Consider the following 14995-nt stretch of genomic DNA (forward strand, 5'->3'; position numbering starts at 1 on the left):
TGAAGTGCATTTTAAATCAATGATTGTTCTAATAGATTTCTCTGATCCTTTAATACGATCGAAACTGATTCATCTTTACAGATTTTTTTTTTTTTTTTTAATACAGTAAATTTAGTTGTTGCTAATATGTTACAGTGTTTGAATTTGGCTTTGCACGATATGCAAATTAATTAATTTGAAGTAAATAAAACTGAGTTAACTGAGTTAAAATTTCAAAATTTTCCCAAAATTTCATTTCACAGCTGATTACTTGTTAATGTTTTTTTTTTTTTCCCAAAAAAAATCAATTATATCGGAGATTCCCATCCTGAATACTCCAAACTTCTATTTCATCACCAGTATTGTAATGCATGTAAGGCTGGATCAACTTAATTTTGCCTCAGTTGCTTTATTCAATTAATCAGCACTCAATTGCACACAATAATCAGAATTGTCTCAAAGTGTTCCATTTTAAAATAGTACTTGCTTGTGTACCTGGCAGGTTGATTAAATCTTGTGCTCTATCTCATTGATGAAAGTTACGTTAACTTACTGTCAATTGACGGGCTGCTACATCAAATATATTGACACACACACAATAGAGTGCCTTCCACATCTTATCAGACCCTCAGAGGAGTGAGGGAGTGTCTTCATTTGACTACCAGGCATAACAGGGAGCTTGTGAAAGAAGTGTATAAGTCATCACCCCCCCACCCCCCCCACTATGTAATCTCTACTAGGGACAGGGCCTGTCGTCACCGTTGAGGTCCATCCATGTTATGTATTCATTGAAAAGAAAAAAAAACAGCTTAAAGTAAGAAGCAGTGTTAAGGGCAAAAACTTGAGATTGTTTATTGATTTTTATTTGTGTTGTTGAATAAGTCTGTCTGAGCATCACGTCCCAGTGGGAGCTTGGCTTGGGGCGTTGCATTAGGCACACTTGTGCCGAGACGGATCTACAAGAACATGCGAGTGGACAGCTGCATGTACTTACTGTAAGGAGCCGCATCTCTGCCTTGGAAAGGCGTCTTAAATAAACCAGTCACCTTGACATTTGGGATTTGTGTCAGCGATGCAGAATTGAAATTTCCTCCCTTTTTGCATTCAGGCTGAAAAGTCAGAGAAATAATGGAGAAAGTTCAAAGGTTGGGGGTCTTGTGACACTCGGCGTAAATATAATGGACTTTGTATATTTCCACTCTGTATGAAGGTAAGCAGCTTTAGGCTCGTAACCAAACTTTTGTGTTTCTTCTCAGGTTTAATTAACTAAACTGCAGTGTGTGCCGAATCAGAAAATTTTGAGCAATAAAAAAAAACAAGCCTAGGTAAACTCTTGCAAAGAGCTGCTGTCGACCACCACTCACGCAAGCGGACTCCAGCCCCACTGATAGCACTCATTAGGCCAACGCTCGTGAAGTGCTCACGTCCAACACACGAATCCTTCAATAAGTCCAATAATTACATTTTATAATCCCTTAATTTCTTTACATTCATGTTTATTATGTTTTGCGATGTTATTCATTAAGTGCTATTTTTCTTTATTAGAAACACAAAACTGTGGTGGCATGTGTGAGGCTGGAACGTATTGGTGCATTTTAATGAATTTCAATCTGGAAAATTGATTTTGCGTACCAGTAAATTGAGGTATAAGATTGGTGACGCAACAAATTGAACTCGTTAGGTAAGGCACCACTGTTTAAACATTTTAAACATGGTAAAAGTTTTTATTTTCCAAACAGTTTGTAGTATAATATTTGGAACTTTTTGACACGGTAAGGTGGATCGACCCAATCTTTTGTATTACAAATTGCCGATGGGAACTTTTGTATTCCCCAGACTATAAGGCGCACCTGTATATAAGACGCACCAACTCGTTTGAAAAAAAAAATTATATTCACACTAGGCTATAATTCGTAGTTTTCTATGTTGAAAAAAAACCATTTCGCGTATTTTCTGAACTATAGAGCGCCCCTACTGGTGAAGTAAAAAAACACAGAAAAGCCGCACTGGTGTATTAGCTGCATGATTTTAAAATGTAGAAAAAGTATAGCGGCTTATAGTCCGGAAAATACGGTAGTTATTCCAAAATGGAATCAAATGCTCAAAAGAAGGAAATAATGGAATGTAAGAATTTGGATTTCCCTCCAGTCATTCATCCGGACTTCATAACGGACCGAGTGTGTTGGCCGGCTAATGACGGCGACAGATGCTTAATGCCTTCTTCACAATACTGACGCCATAAAACACAAGGCAAACAGGCGTCACCCTAAAGGCCTGTCTGTCGAGCCATCAGCGTAACTACGCTGCCAAGCGCACAGTGAGCGCGGGGGCCGGCCGGCGACATCGCGACTGGATGTGAGCGAGAGAGAGAGGAGGAGCACGAGCAGGATGGATGGGGAAAGATTAATTGACACTCAGCGAATGAGAAAGAGGGAATGAAAGCATCACGATGTGAGGCATACAGAGAAAGAGCTGACAGATGACTGAGCGGCCTTTTAGGTAAATGGCGGCGAGTATTGTATTGTCTGTCTGTCAGCCTGATTAACTCATTCACTAGCAGGCCAGGTGAAAAGAATGCAGTTTTTGACGTCTATATCCGTCAATGGCAGTGAATGAGTTAAAGGCACCAGCAAGCGGCTGACACACAAACGCAGGGTGCTGCCCGAGTTGTTTTGAAAGACGCAGCCAGTGTTTTGCTGCTAGTTAGGGCTCGTCAATGTTTCCTGTCTGACTGTCTGAACTGTACTTGGAGTTGGTTTTCCGGCACACTCACTTTTCACACGGGCATTAACCTACAATATTACAGTACGAAACCTGCAACGGCAGCGAGCTGTCAAGTTTGTTCTGGTTCCCAGTTAATCCCATTGCCAATGGTCCAAATGACTGATGCTGGAAGTTGGACGAATTTTAACGTCCGGAACTGGAAAAATGTTAGAACTGGAAATAACATTATGACCCCATTTGATCTTTCTTTGATGGAGGCTGATTTCTAATTTTCTACAAAACATGGTTTTGGACTCGGGAGTCATAGCTCTAGTTATAATGAGAGGGAAAAAAAATACTTGTTCAAGCCACTCGGGCAGGAATAAAGACGCTGCACTGCACGGCACTGCATGTGTCCTGTATGTGCCTGACGTGTTTGTTTGCATGCATGTCACATTTGCGTAGCCCTCCCTGCGAATGTGACTGTGTTTATGCTTTACACATCTGTTGGCGTGTAGCAGAAATTTCCGTTCGCAGCTTGGCGCCCTCATAATTATTCGCGTTACCTTTTTGCTCCGATATTAAACACATGTACGTATGGCGGACATGAAACAGCCGCGTCTATGTTAAAGGCTTCAAACGCCGCCTGCTTGTCCAAAGAGACGCGAGAAAAGGTGAAGAGATGCATGCTGTGATTGTTTTCCTCTGGAAGTTTGCTGCCACATTGATTAATTTCATGTTGGGGCTTTAGGAATGAAAAACATATGATGTTTTGCCGCATTTGATTTCTGAACCTGCATATCATAAGATAAAATGCAATTAATTGTCGATTAATTGATTATTAACAATCGTGTCCATTGTGTAGAATTGATCTGAGTATTTAGGTAAGGAGCGCAATCCTCGGCGGCAACCAGCTGAGACTTATCAGTTAGTTTATGGTCACACTGTCGCTCAAGTCCAATTTATTTATTTATTTATTTTTACCACAAATGTGACGTGCCAGATTTATTTTTCATGCATTGGGAATCAGCACACAACACGACTTTAAATAAAATTAAGTTGTTTTAGTAGGCCTCTATGTAGGCACATGCACACATGGCCCCGTAGGGGGTGCCCAAGCACCTGCCCCCTTGCTCCGAAAAAAAAAAATGTTGGAGGCAATCTTTTCTTCACTCATCAACTTAAAAAAATAGAGATGACCTTTTTTTGTTATCAATTACAACTATTTTTTTTTGTATGACAAGCATTTATGTGGGTGCTCACTGCATATTGTACAGACCGGAGTTTGTAACGTGGTCCGCTTTGATCTCATTTTGCTAGTTTATGGGTTTAACATTCACATAATGCAACCGATACAAATAACATCTTGACTTGAGTCAAGAGTCCGGTGTAATGGAGAGAAGCCGGTCACTTATCAGAATAAAACATTCTAACAAATTGGTTTTATGTGCGTTGTTGCGGTAACCATTGTGTCTTGCTGAGCTGTGTTATTTCCGAGTTTTCTGAATGCATCACGGGACGGGAGGGGTTTTGCGAGTGAGAGAAGCGAGCGGGCAGAGGGGAAGTTTTGTGTGACTCTTGACTAGAAATGCTTGTCGCTCTGTTGCTGGCGTCGGGCCACAATAGCCGTGCTGTAATAATAAAAGGGATATCGGTAACTGATGTCATATTTTTGGAAGTTAATTTGATTGAGCTCACTGTTACCAATGCGGTGCAGCTTTGAGCAAAAACTCGCTTTTACACGCATATTATGTTTGTACCACTGTGTTCAGTGCGCGTCTACAACGTATAGCACATATTTATGTCTTCCTCATGTTCGCCTTCATAACCCTTCTTAGCAGATGAGTTGCACACGCTGATCATTCATCCTCACGCAATTTCCCACCTTCTGCTACAACTGAGCACTTGGCAACACAAAGGTTAATTTATGGCTTCCTCCCCCCGTGACTCTTGGACTCAAGTCATTGGATGGCGTTCAAGGATCATTTGCATCGATCACGTTTGATATAAAGAGTGTGCAGCATGGAAAGTGTGGCAGACGTTTCCACATTGAATTAAAAAAAAAATATATATATTTATGTGATCTTTACCAGGCCTGTCATTTTTTCACCAGTCTTTCAGATTTTGCCTTCCCAGTGGCAATTTAAATAAAACAGACCTATTAAATTAAACAAGACACCATGTTAAAATAATCTCTGTGGAACCAAGAAGAATGTTGGAAATATATTTAAAAAAAAAAACAACTTTGCTCACTGATGGAAATTTGACTAAAAGTACCCTCGATTTCTTTCCTCCTGGGATTGTGTTCATTGAGTCTCATTTTTCTTCTTGTTATTGACATCGAAACAAGTCGGTTTGCTTGCACATTCATATTCATAATTCCCCTCTACATAAATATTAAAACATCCCCGCCTGAAAATGAAGGCGGCAAAGAGCGTACACTCGCGTGTGTGCGACGTTGAATTCATGTCGGTTTCAAAGCCCCAGCGTCTCTCTTCCTGTGGCGCAGCCGCGCCGACATGCTAATCAGCCTCTCGCCGTAGCCTGTTGTGGCTAATTGTCGACAAATGATCTCAACTCCACAATAATGTATGCATGGCCCTTCACTGGCACATCCCGTCCAGTCAAACGCTTCCGTTTCAACAAGCGACTCGATTGCACCATTTAAATATAGACGCGCATTGTTATGCACACTTGACTCACTCTCTCATATTTTCCCTCGCTCTCATTCTCGCCTCGTGGCGGTTTTTCGTCGGTGGACGCGCTTCCCCACTCGAGCCTTTGTTGCGTTCTCGCGCCGTTCGTCTCATCAGTCACCCGCGACGCGTCCCGTCTCATAGTAGGCCCCGTTGTAAGTAAAGGCTAATATTATTATAATTTCCAGACCGACATTTAAATTAGAAGTGGCTTAATTAGACCTCAATTGTCTTTGGTGATTGAAGTCGACTTAAGTCCTCAGGGAACCCGCAGAAGAAAGACGGCCTGTTGGGAAATATATGCACTCGCTTAAAATTAAAACTGGAATGTAATTTGTCGTTGAATTTCAGTAAAGTTAATGAAACAAAACAAAGCACATACCGTTTAAAAATATTCACACCGGATTTACGACACCTGATTTTTTTGTTTTTAACCCTTTGCGGGACACCCATGGAAATGAATATTAACCCAAGTGAATTTAGCGAATACATTACTTATGCCAATACCTTTCAAACTTATTAAACAATAAACATAAAATAAATCAATGAGGAAATTACGATACACATTTCCTTTCGACAACAAGGCTCATTTTAGTGCTGTCAAGTGACAATATTTTTAACTAATTAATCATTAAAAAAAAAAAATCATAATTAATTGCGATTAATCGCATTTTTCAACTATTTTTTATTTTTTTGTGAAGTATGTATCAGATTTACTTGAATAATATCTTGGAATTAATGCATAATCACCAAATATGAAATATATTTAATTTAAAGACTGTTCTAATAGCTTACATTGATTTTTGAGTGCGGAGGCATCTTTTCATGTATTTTTCTTCGAAACATTTCTCAACTGCACGCAAGCAGCACACTCCAGCAGTATTGGTTTGCAAGGCCCGGAAATAATTTGAACTTTTTTTTTTTTTGTTCTGAGCTGATGTGCTAAAGTTGTACAGCTAATGTGGTACAATATTTGCAAAGTATGCAAATTATTTTTGAAATAAATCAAACTCAGTTCAAATATTTAACTGAGTTAAAAAAAATGAGTTAATGCTTTAATTTTGACATCCCTGACTCATTTATATTATCAGTGTAGACTAATTCCTTACAATATAATATAATATATAAAATAATACAGAATTATTTTGTTGACAGCAAAAAAAAAAAAAAAAAAGAACCAGTTCAAGACGTACTCCTCCCCTCGTCGAAAGTCAGCCGCTCCGACTTCCCCATGACCCAAGTAAGGATAAGCAGTACAAAAAATGGACAGATGGGTGTATGGATACAATTAGATTAATTTATAATATAATATATTATTATACATCTCTATATAATTGCAAAAATGGCAACATTGTTTGAAGGGCAACCTGTGTCCCTGACTGAATAGCGTTGAACCTTCGTACCGTGTTTACATTTCACATCTCGCAGGCGACATTAGCAAGATGTCCAATTTTGGCATGCAAGCGTTTGACTGACTGCGAGGGCTATTTGCTCGCTGTTGTACTTTCTGTCAGACACCGAGGAAGAGGTGAGAGCGTTTCCGTGTGCTGACAGCTGTCAACTGATAACCTAAGCAGTGCCGAAAATAACCCAAACTAAACGCCCTTGACCCTGAACAAGCATTTTTGTTACCATCATAATACCTCATCATTATACGCGAGAGGTCGGTTAAAATCCATTTGATTTTAGTTTGCTATTTATAATCTTAATTTCTCAAGACAACTACTTGCCTCCAAAAAGTGTTTAATTATTCGGGAAATGGCTTTGCAGTGTTTTGATAGGAGCTCGTGCCTCCCTAGCACAATACTTGTCACTTGTTCTCAACAGATTCATAACGGAATGAAGGTAGCTAATAAACATGCCGTGATGGATGTAACAAATCAGCGCTTGCCTCAGATTTATGCCCTTAATAACTCCATTTGGCAGAACGCTGACACCTGCTCGGCCAGACAAAATGGAACAAAATATTTCATTCAGTGTCAAAGAAAGAAGACCCCGTTTCTCTCTTCTCTTGCGTCTTCTTTTTACTTCCTTCCAGTATTCTTAACAGCCCTCTTTAAGACTTGAAGATTAACGCCGAGCACCGGCACTCACTGTGCCCTCCTGGAGTGGGAATCATCTCGCCGATCTCTTTTAGGTATTCGTTTATGGGCCATGACATGAGCTATGAATGAGAAACAACGAGGATGACCTGAGAACATTAATCACGGAGCAACATATGGTAATGGAAGGTTATCAATTCCACCACACTCTGTGATTAAGGAGGGCAGACGGGGAGAAGCGTCTGAGTCAAAGGAAAGATGAGCTTTGGCGTAAAAGAAAGAAGATGGGATGAGTAGAGGGATAGGATGGAGTAAAACTGAAACTTTAAAAAAAAAAAAAGAATAGAGTTCTCCAAGCACTACCATCATTATCGTAAAGTGTTAAAAAAATAAAGGCAACAAATCAACTAAGTGTTTAAGATGGATGCTGTTACCTTTATTTATTTATTTTTTTTAAATTGCTTGACACGAGAATGTGCCTTTCGCCGAAGTCCCGACTCCTTGGGTGGTTGAACTGTAATTCCCACAGCCAATTACCGTATTTTCCGGACTATAAGTCGTTACTTTTTTCCTAGATTTTGAACCATGCGGCTAATACAACAGTGCGGCTTTTCTGTGGATTTTTCTTTCACCACTAGGGGCGCTCTATAGCTCAGAAAATACGCTAAATAAATCTCGATTTATTTATTTTTTTTTCTCTTGGGTCTGTTCTGTTTTAATGAGCAAAGTAGTTGCTGTGTTAAAAGGCACTGTTTTAACAAACTGTTTATGTACCTTTACATGCATTCACAGTACTGTACATGCAGTAAACAACACATTTTTTGTCAGCATTGAAAACTGCGGCTTATAGCCTAGTGCGGTTCCTGTTTTTTTTTTGTTTGTTTTTTTTTGTTTTGTTTTTTAAATTAAAAAAAAAAAGTATTTTATTTATTTATTTATTTTAAAGTTGCTGCGGCTTATATGCGGGTGCACTTTATAGTCGCTTTCTAGTAAAATACGATAACACTCTTACACAAATAGTCACTGCAGAGTCCATTTACTGCTGTTGCTAACCCAAACAGCAGCAACAACTGAGTCACGTAAACATTTTTGAAAGATTTTGATATGTATTCTGATGAATACATATTATATATTTGTAAAATATATATAATATATATATTACATCTATTTTGTAAAAATGCAAACTGTGATTTCACATAAAGGCCTCCCATCCAGTAAATACATTCAACCTAATAAATGCCTGGTCCTTGCTGCATTTGATTAATGCCCACTTTTTACAAGAAACATGTTATGTTGAAATGATATGCTGCACATTCCTTCAGCTTGGAGACTCACGACATTTATTACAGTGTAGTGAGTCCTGACCTGAAAACGTTTTGGCAAACGTTACATCAATATTTACATTATCAACAAATACAGATGATCATGTCTGGTGCGTTTAATTAACATATCTTACCCTAAAAGGCAGGTCATCTCCCTAACCAGGCTTGCGACGATGCAAATATGTCTCCAAAATATTTCTGTCCGAGCATGAAAGCGATCTCAGAATTAATTTGCGAGACATGAGAGTGACTTGACTTTACATCCCATCTCGTGGGGCCGGGGGAGCTTCCAACCTGCCTCGTTCACAGCGTTTTGCTGGAGATTTATAGATGATCCACCCTGATCTCATTACCATGCGGCTGAATTATCTCATCGCTCGCATTAATCCGCTGATTACATTTGATTTAATTTTCCGAATAATTAACGTGAACCATCACTAAAATGAAAAGCATCGGGGACGTGCGCGAGCGGCTGTGCATATGCGTGCGTTAGCGAGGCCCGCACGGGGGGCTGCGTGCGCTCATAGCGGGAAAGAATAGGATGATGTTGTGCTAAAGCGGCCACTGACGGCGTCCGTGTGTGTTGAGGAATCCACAAGAAGTGATTAGATTGATGGGGGCAAAATAGAATGAGAGGAAGGAAGGAGTCGGCAAAAATGATTGAATTAGCATATCGCAAACATCGCTCATGAGAGCAAAATCCGAAATTTCCTCAACGGACCGGCAGTGGCCTACAACCTCGTGTTCTTCCGGAACACTCTTCATTCTTAAAAGTCTCAGGCTTGACCTGGAGACAAAAGAGACGGAGTGTGTGAGAGGTGCATTAGGTGGCAGCAAAGATACTCTGCTGGCACAAGCCAACAATGCACTGCCTCCATGTGTCCTCTGGAGCCGCGTAAATAAACACACAAGACAACGTTAAGTACGCTTGCACAATCTTACTCGTCTTTATATTGTCAGAGAGGTATTCATGGAATGATATATATTTTCTAAATTATTAGTGTAGTTGTTGGATCATATTGGCAGAGGGATTTAGATGGAGCTCTTGTGATGGTGATACTCTGAGATTCTGTGTCACAAATATGATGGATTATTCTGAAATATACCAAATGCTTTGATTTAAATGTTAAATAGATGATTCCAATTTTGACATGATGAATGTGGATCAGAGGAAGGAATCTATACTTTAAAAAAAAAAAAAAAATACTCCAGCTTAGTCAAAGCAGGTTGTCCAATATGATGTTAAAGTTACAGGCATAAAATGCTCACCCCCAACATGCTAATAAAAGTCCTGAAGCATAAAATGCTTTATTTAGAATATTTATTTGTATGTTATATTTTTCTTTGGGATGTCGGTGCAACATAGTTTTTTTTTATTTTTATTTCTTTTTTAATTTTTCATTTATATGTATTTATTATTTAATTAATATTTATTAATTAATAATAATAATAATTAATAATAATATTTAATTAATTTAATTGATATATTTCAATAAATTATTTATGATATTTACACTGAATCTCCATTCTGATTCTAGTATTTGACACAATAATGCATGTTATTGTTATAAATAACACGTAAATAAATTGCATTAGCGGTGCAAGAAATGTTGTTTTAGATTTACTGGGAGGAAAAAAATAAAATTAAATGTTTAAATGTTATTAATATTTTCTTACAGAAGTCCACATTTTGTGTAGAAAAAGTCATTAACTTTAAGAAACAAAAACATCATTTTGTACATTGCTTTTATACGACAAAATCATTTTGAACATTAAAAAAAAATATATATCAAACATGAATTGAAGTGATGGCAACTGAAAAATTTGTCAGAATTGATCGCATATTTTTTCCAGTCCAAACATTGCTCATCTGCGAACAGTGCCATTTTTTTTTTAAATTTTGACAATTATGTCCTCTGTACAAGAATTGTTTTATTTGATTTTTTTTTACTTTTTTTACTAGCGCTTACCCTGAAACGTGACAATCACAGTTGTTTTGTGAAAACGTCTTCCACACAGTCCTGAGCGCCGCCAAAATGTCGTCGCCAACGCACGAGAGTGCGTGCAATGAGCTAATCAAATCAAACACGCGTTGCAGTTTTGCATGTTAATGCCCGCCGTGGGTGTCGATAGCGTTTAAAGATGTCAGGGGGTGGATAGCGAGATGGATGGCCCTCTGCCTGCCTTTCACGTCCCACCTCGGGGAAGTTAAACAGCTTCTGCCCTAAATAGAAAAACTTCAATATCTATTTAGACGAGGGGGGGGGGGAGGCGGATTCCGCGGGTGTGACGGGGGTGGAATCGGCGAATGGATGCGCGCGAGACATCGGGAGGGAGGGGAAAGAGTTGAAATTAGGCAATAAGTCCCTGACCTCAAGTGCACATTGTGACACATTGACGCTGTTGTCGTTTTGTTAATCAATGGAAGTGCTATGCAGGCTATACGTTTAATGGCATGAGATTGGCAAACCTGGAGCAAAATTAAGGCGAGATTTACATCAATTTACAACCTCAATGACTCGTACAGTGCTGAGGTAAACATGACTTTGAATTACACGCCTTTGTCACATCAAAACCTTGTAACATTCAAGGTAGATGTACTTTATTAATTGATGAAGGAATATATTTAAGATTATATTGAATTTTTAAAAACAAACCCGCGACCGAAGTGCGACTTTTACTGTAAAAGTTGTTTATTTACAAGCGATAATAAGTCTCTGAGAGAATGTGTGTGTTTTATTTTGTCTGCTAACCTGCCCGTGCTCCATTTTCATTAATAGTGTTCTGGGCTTAAATTAAAAGTGACATCCTTTTCTAATAAATAATGGAGATGTCTCCTGGCACAACACACAAACACAGAGGTGCTTTGGGATGTTTTACTGGATAAATTGAAGCACTACTTCAATTAGTCTTTAGTCAAATTAGTCATAAATAATAAAAGTAGTTGATGATTCACAATGCTGGTCGCCGTTGTAATAAGTCAACTGCGCAAGTTTCGTTTCAGTGTTCACGTGGATGTGATTTTGAAATCAGGTGATTTTTTTTTTTCCGTTCTTGCGTTATTTATTTAATTTTCCAGAAAACGTGAAAGATCAAGTGAGACTGTTTTCTGACCTAATTTTGCACTGCACTGAATTGTCTCAGTGCAACCCTCCTCTCTCCGCTATCTCTCGTGGGCCCTGAGCTGGCGCTGTGGACCTTACAGACTGGAGGTGACTTTGGTCCGCAGTTCAGCCGAGTTGCTGGAAGTCAGGGTGGTGGCTACAGATATGAGCGGCAAACTTTATTTCCTCAAGTCAGCAAAAAAAAAAAAAAAAAAAAAAGTGTGTGTGTGTGTGTGGATAGATCCTGTTGCATTCCAAGCCTCAGTCTCCCGGTGTACGCGTGCGTGTGGATGTGTGTGGTTGGATCCTGTTGCACGGTAGTCCTCTATCAGTGTCTGCCTCCTCATGTGATTGATTGTTCCGGGTAAATTAGGACTGGGTGATGGGGACAGGAGTGAGTTACACCCTACACCCCTGTCCTTGCCTTCCAACATCTTTACCTGCTCCATCCTCTCACTTTTACCCACTTTTACCTTTTATACTTTATTAGCGACGTCATGTGGATGTTGTCATAGTTGGCGAATCAAAGAACCATCGGTCACTCGAAGGTAAAAGTGTAAAAATGATGAAACTTCGACAAGTGATGATTTGAATGGTGATATGGAATGAGTGTCACCAAAAAAATGAGAAAATGTTGCGCAAATTAACCTTTTAAACGCGCATTTGTGGGTTTGCTGAGTTTACTTTTGAGTTTTTTTTTTTTGTTTTTTTTTCCTGAAATTGTTTGTAGCTGTCCAGTTGTACGACCTTCCAAATTTTTTGGGGGCCACTCATGAAGCAGCTGCTGAAGTCAAGGCTGAGCATTTAGTTTTTTAAAGGGTCCATGTGACAAACTATTGCCAACATGCTTTTTCATAGCTTTTCTTTTTTTTTTGTAATTACTATGTCTGTATTTAGCGTTAAATTGTATTGTTTTAATTTGTGTATGCTAAACATTTTTTTGTTATTAGGGAATAAAAACATTACAATTATAAGCAGTCATTAAAATAAATGGACATACTGTATATTCAGGCATTAAAATGATCATTTAATCAACATTCACAAAAAAATAAAGAAATAAAAAAATAAATTAGTGTCATCATTTCTAAAATGTGCAGACAATTTGTGCACTAAACTTTAATTCACACTTGATACATTATTAGCCTAGTCAGGTCCCTCAAATGATTAGCAGACCAAATGCCGCCCCGGACATCTCCCTCTACCGTGCAGGAAATATAAATATGTTGCCGACATGAGCACTGTTGTTGGCATTGTTGCTATTTTCTTAAATAGTCGCTCAAGGAGTCCGAAAAGTTGCTAAATTTAGCAACAATGGTGCTAAGTTGGCCAGTCTTCCTCACTTGTCCCGCCCAAATACATCTACATTAAATGAAAATAAAAAAATTCTGATATCAAAATAAAATTTAAGCGGTATGTGGACATCAACGGAATTATCAAGAGGGGGGAAAAAAAACACTCAGTGGTGATGTCTCTGTAAGTAAAAGTCCGCTGATTGATCCCATGAGTGATAAGCCAGTGCTGATGTGTTGCATTTCCCCGCAGCAAATCAATTGTTGCTTCTTTATAAATGCATAAGCATGGTTTCCCTTTTGGCCCCCGTGGCACGCCGAGAGTATTTGCATTGCCCCTGTCAACGGCAAGGTAATGTAAGATAAGTTACTGCATATAGAAACGTTCAAGGCGAGTGTACGAAGACTTTCTAAGAACCGCAGAGCACGCCAACATGGGGCCGACATGGACCACACCAGAGGGCCCGTGGGCGTCTTTTAAAAATAGTTCAGTGAGTCAGTGGTGGTGGAAAGCGAAAAATGGGTCATTGTTATTTCTTTGGAATATTTTACTCAAGTGATCATTTGAAAATTTAAACACAATTGATAGAAATAGTCTTGCATGTTGATATGTAGCTTCATATTTATATTTAGTTTTTTTAACTTGTTAAATTTGTTGAAATCACCAATCATCAACGTAATTCATTTTTAATATTTTTTTGTAATAATAAATGTATCGAAAGACAATCAAATTTTTTTTTTATTGTTCTTGAAATGTGTATCAAACTGGTAGCCCTTCACTTTAGAAGCTGTACACAGGAAGTTACAAAGCCACCGATCCTTAATACAAACGCGCACCCCTATAGAAGCCGCAACAGCTCTTTCTGAAAAAAAAAAATAAATAAATAAATAAATACAAAACATACAAGCCACACCAGGCTCTAAGCTGCAGTTTCCTATGTTGAAAAAAATAGTTGTTTACTGCGAGTACAGAACGATTTTGTACTGTGAATGCACATGAAGGTACATAAAAAGATTGTTAAAACAGTGCCTTTTACCACGGCAACAACTTGGCTAATTATAACAGAACAGACCCAAGAAAAAAAAAATGATTTATTTAGGGTCTTTGCATAACTTTAAGCCATAGAAAAGCCGCGCTGTTGTATTAGCAGCACGGTTCAAAATTTAGGGAAAAAAAGTGGCGGCTTAAGGTCCGGAAAATACGGTATACTCCACATTTTTGGCCATATCACCGTAGATTTATCATTAGCATTCGAGTGAAAAAAAAAAGGATCTTGGACGTCTTTAGCCGTCAATGGCAGTCAATGAGTTAATACGCACTCGATCAAAACTTCTTTCCCACTCAAGTTTGAGCATTAATGTATTTTTCGTCACTGCTTCAAGCTTCTCCACTATAACCGATTGTTCTTTTCCTTGCAGCGACTTTGTCCGGCTTCTGTCCCGGAGGGGCACATCCATGTGGTCAGTTGGTCCAGCGCCTCCTTTTTCTCCCTCCCTCCCAGTGGCTCACTTCCTCCTTCTCGTACTACAAGACACTTGAGGAAAGAGCGAAGCCTTGCCCGATGGCGTTACAGAATGAGCGCTGCCTCTCAGCTGCTCACCGGGACAGGACGGGAGAAGAGGACGGCAGCGTTCTGTAGCCGAGAAGCAAATGAGAGTGCGGGAGGGACAAATTATGCCAGAGTGACGAGAGGCGAGAGAAGTGAGACAGCCGCGTCCTTGAGAACTACACCACAACTCTTTGAAGAGAGCCGGAGGACCGAGTGAGTAACATGCATCTCTGTGAGACACGTGTGTGTGCGTGTGTGTCGGAGTGTTTTACTACTCGTGCTCTGAGATGCCAAACTGTATTTGGTTGCT

General features: G+C 39.1%; 1 protein-coding gene across 2 annotated transcripts in view; it reads left to right on the forward strand.

Annotated features, from left to right (window-relative positions):
• Nucleotides 1–14995, forward strand: part of esrrga (estrogen-related receptor gamma a) — a 189808-nt gene that overhangs the window by 55937 nt on the left and 118876 nt on the right. Inside the window, exon 3 of one of the 2 annotated variants that reach the window (XM_088296136.1) lies at nt 14555–14898. In XM_088296136.1, the coding sequence (XP_088152262.1) occupies nt 14711–14898 (188 nt within the window). In that variant the 5' untranslated portion in view covers nt 14555–14710. Of the gene's footprint in view, nt 1–14554; nt 14899–14995 lie in introns of those variants that run through there. The other variant, XM_088296135.1, reaches the window with a different exon arrangement.

Source organism: Idiotropiscis lumnitzeri, chromosome 5 (assembly GCF_059441095.1).
Source record: "Idiotropiscis lumnitzeri isolate Australia: NSW breed Sydney's pygmy pipehorse chromosome 5, RoL_Ilum_1.0, whole genome shotgun sequence".
Taxonomy (NCBI): domain Eukaryota; kingdom Metazoa; phylum Chordata; class Actinopteri; order Syngnathiformes; family Syngnathidae; genus Idiotropiscis; species Idiotropiscis lumnitzeri.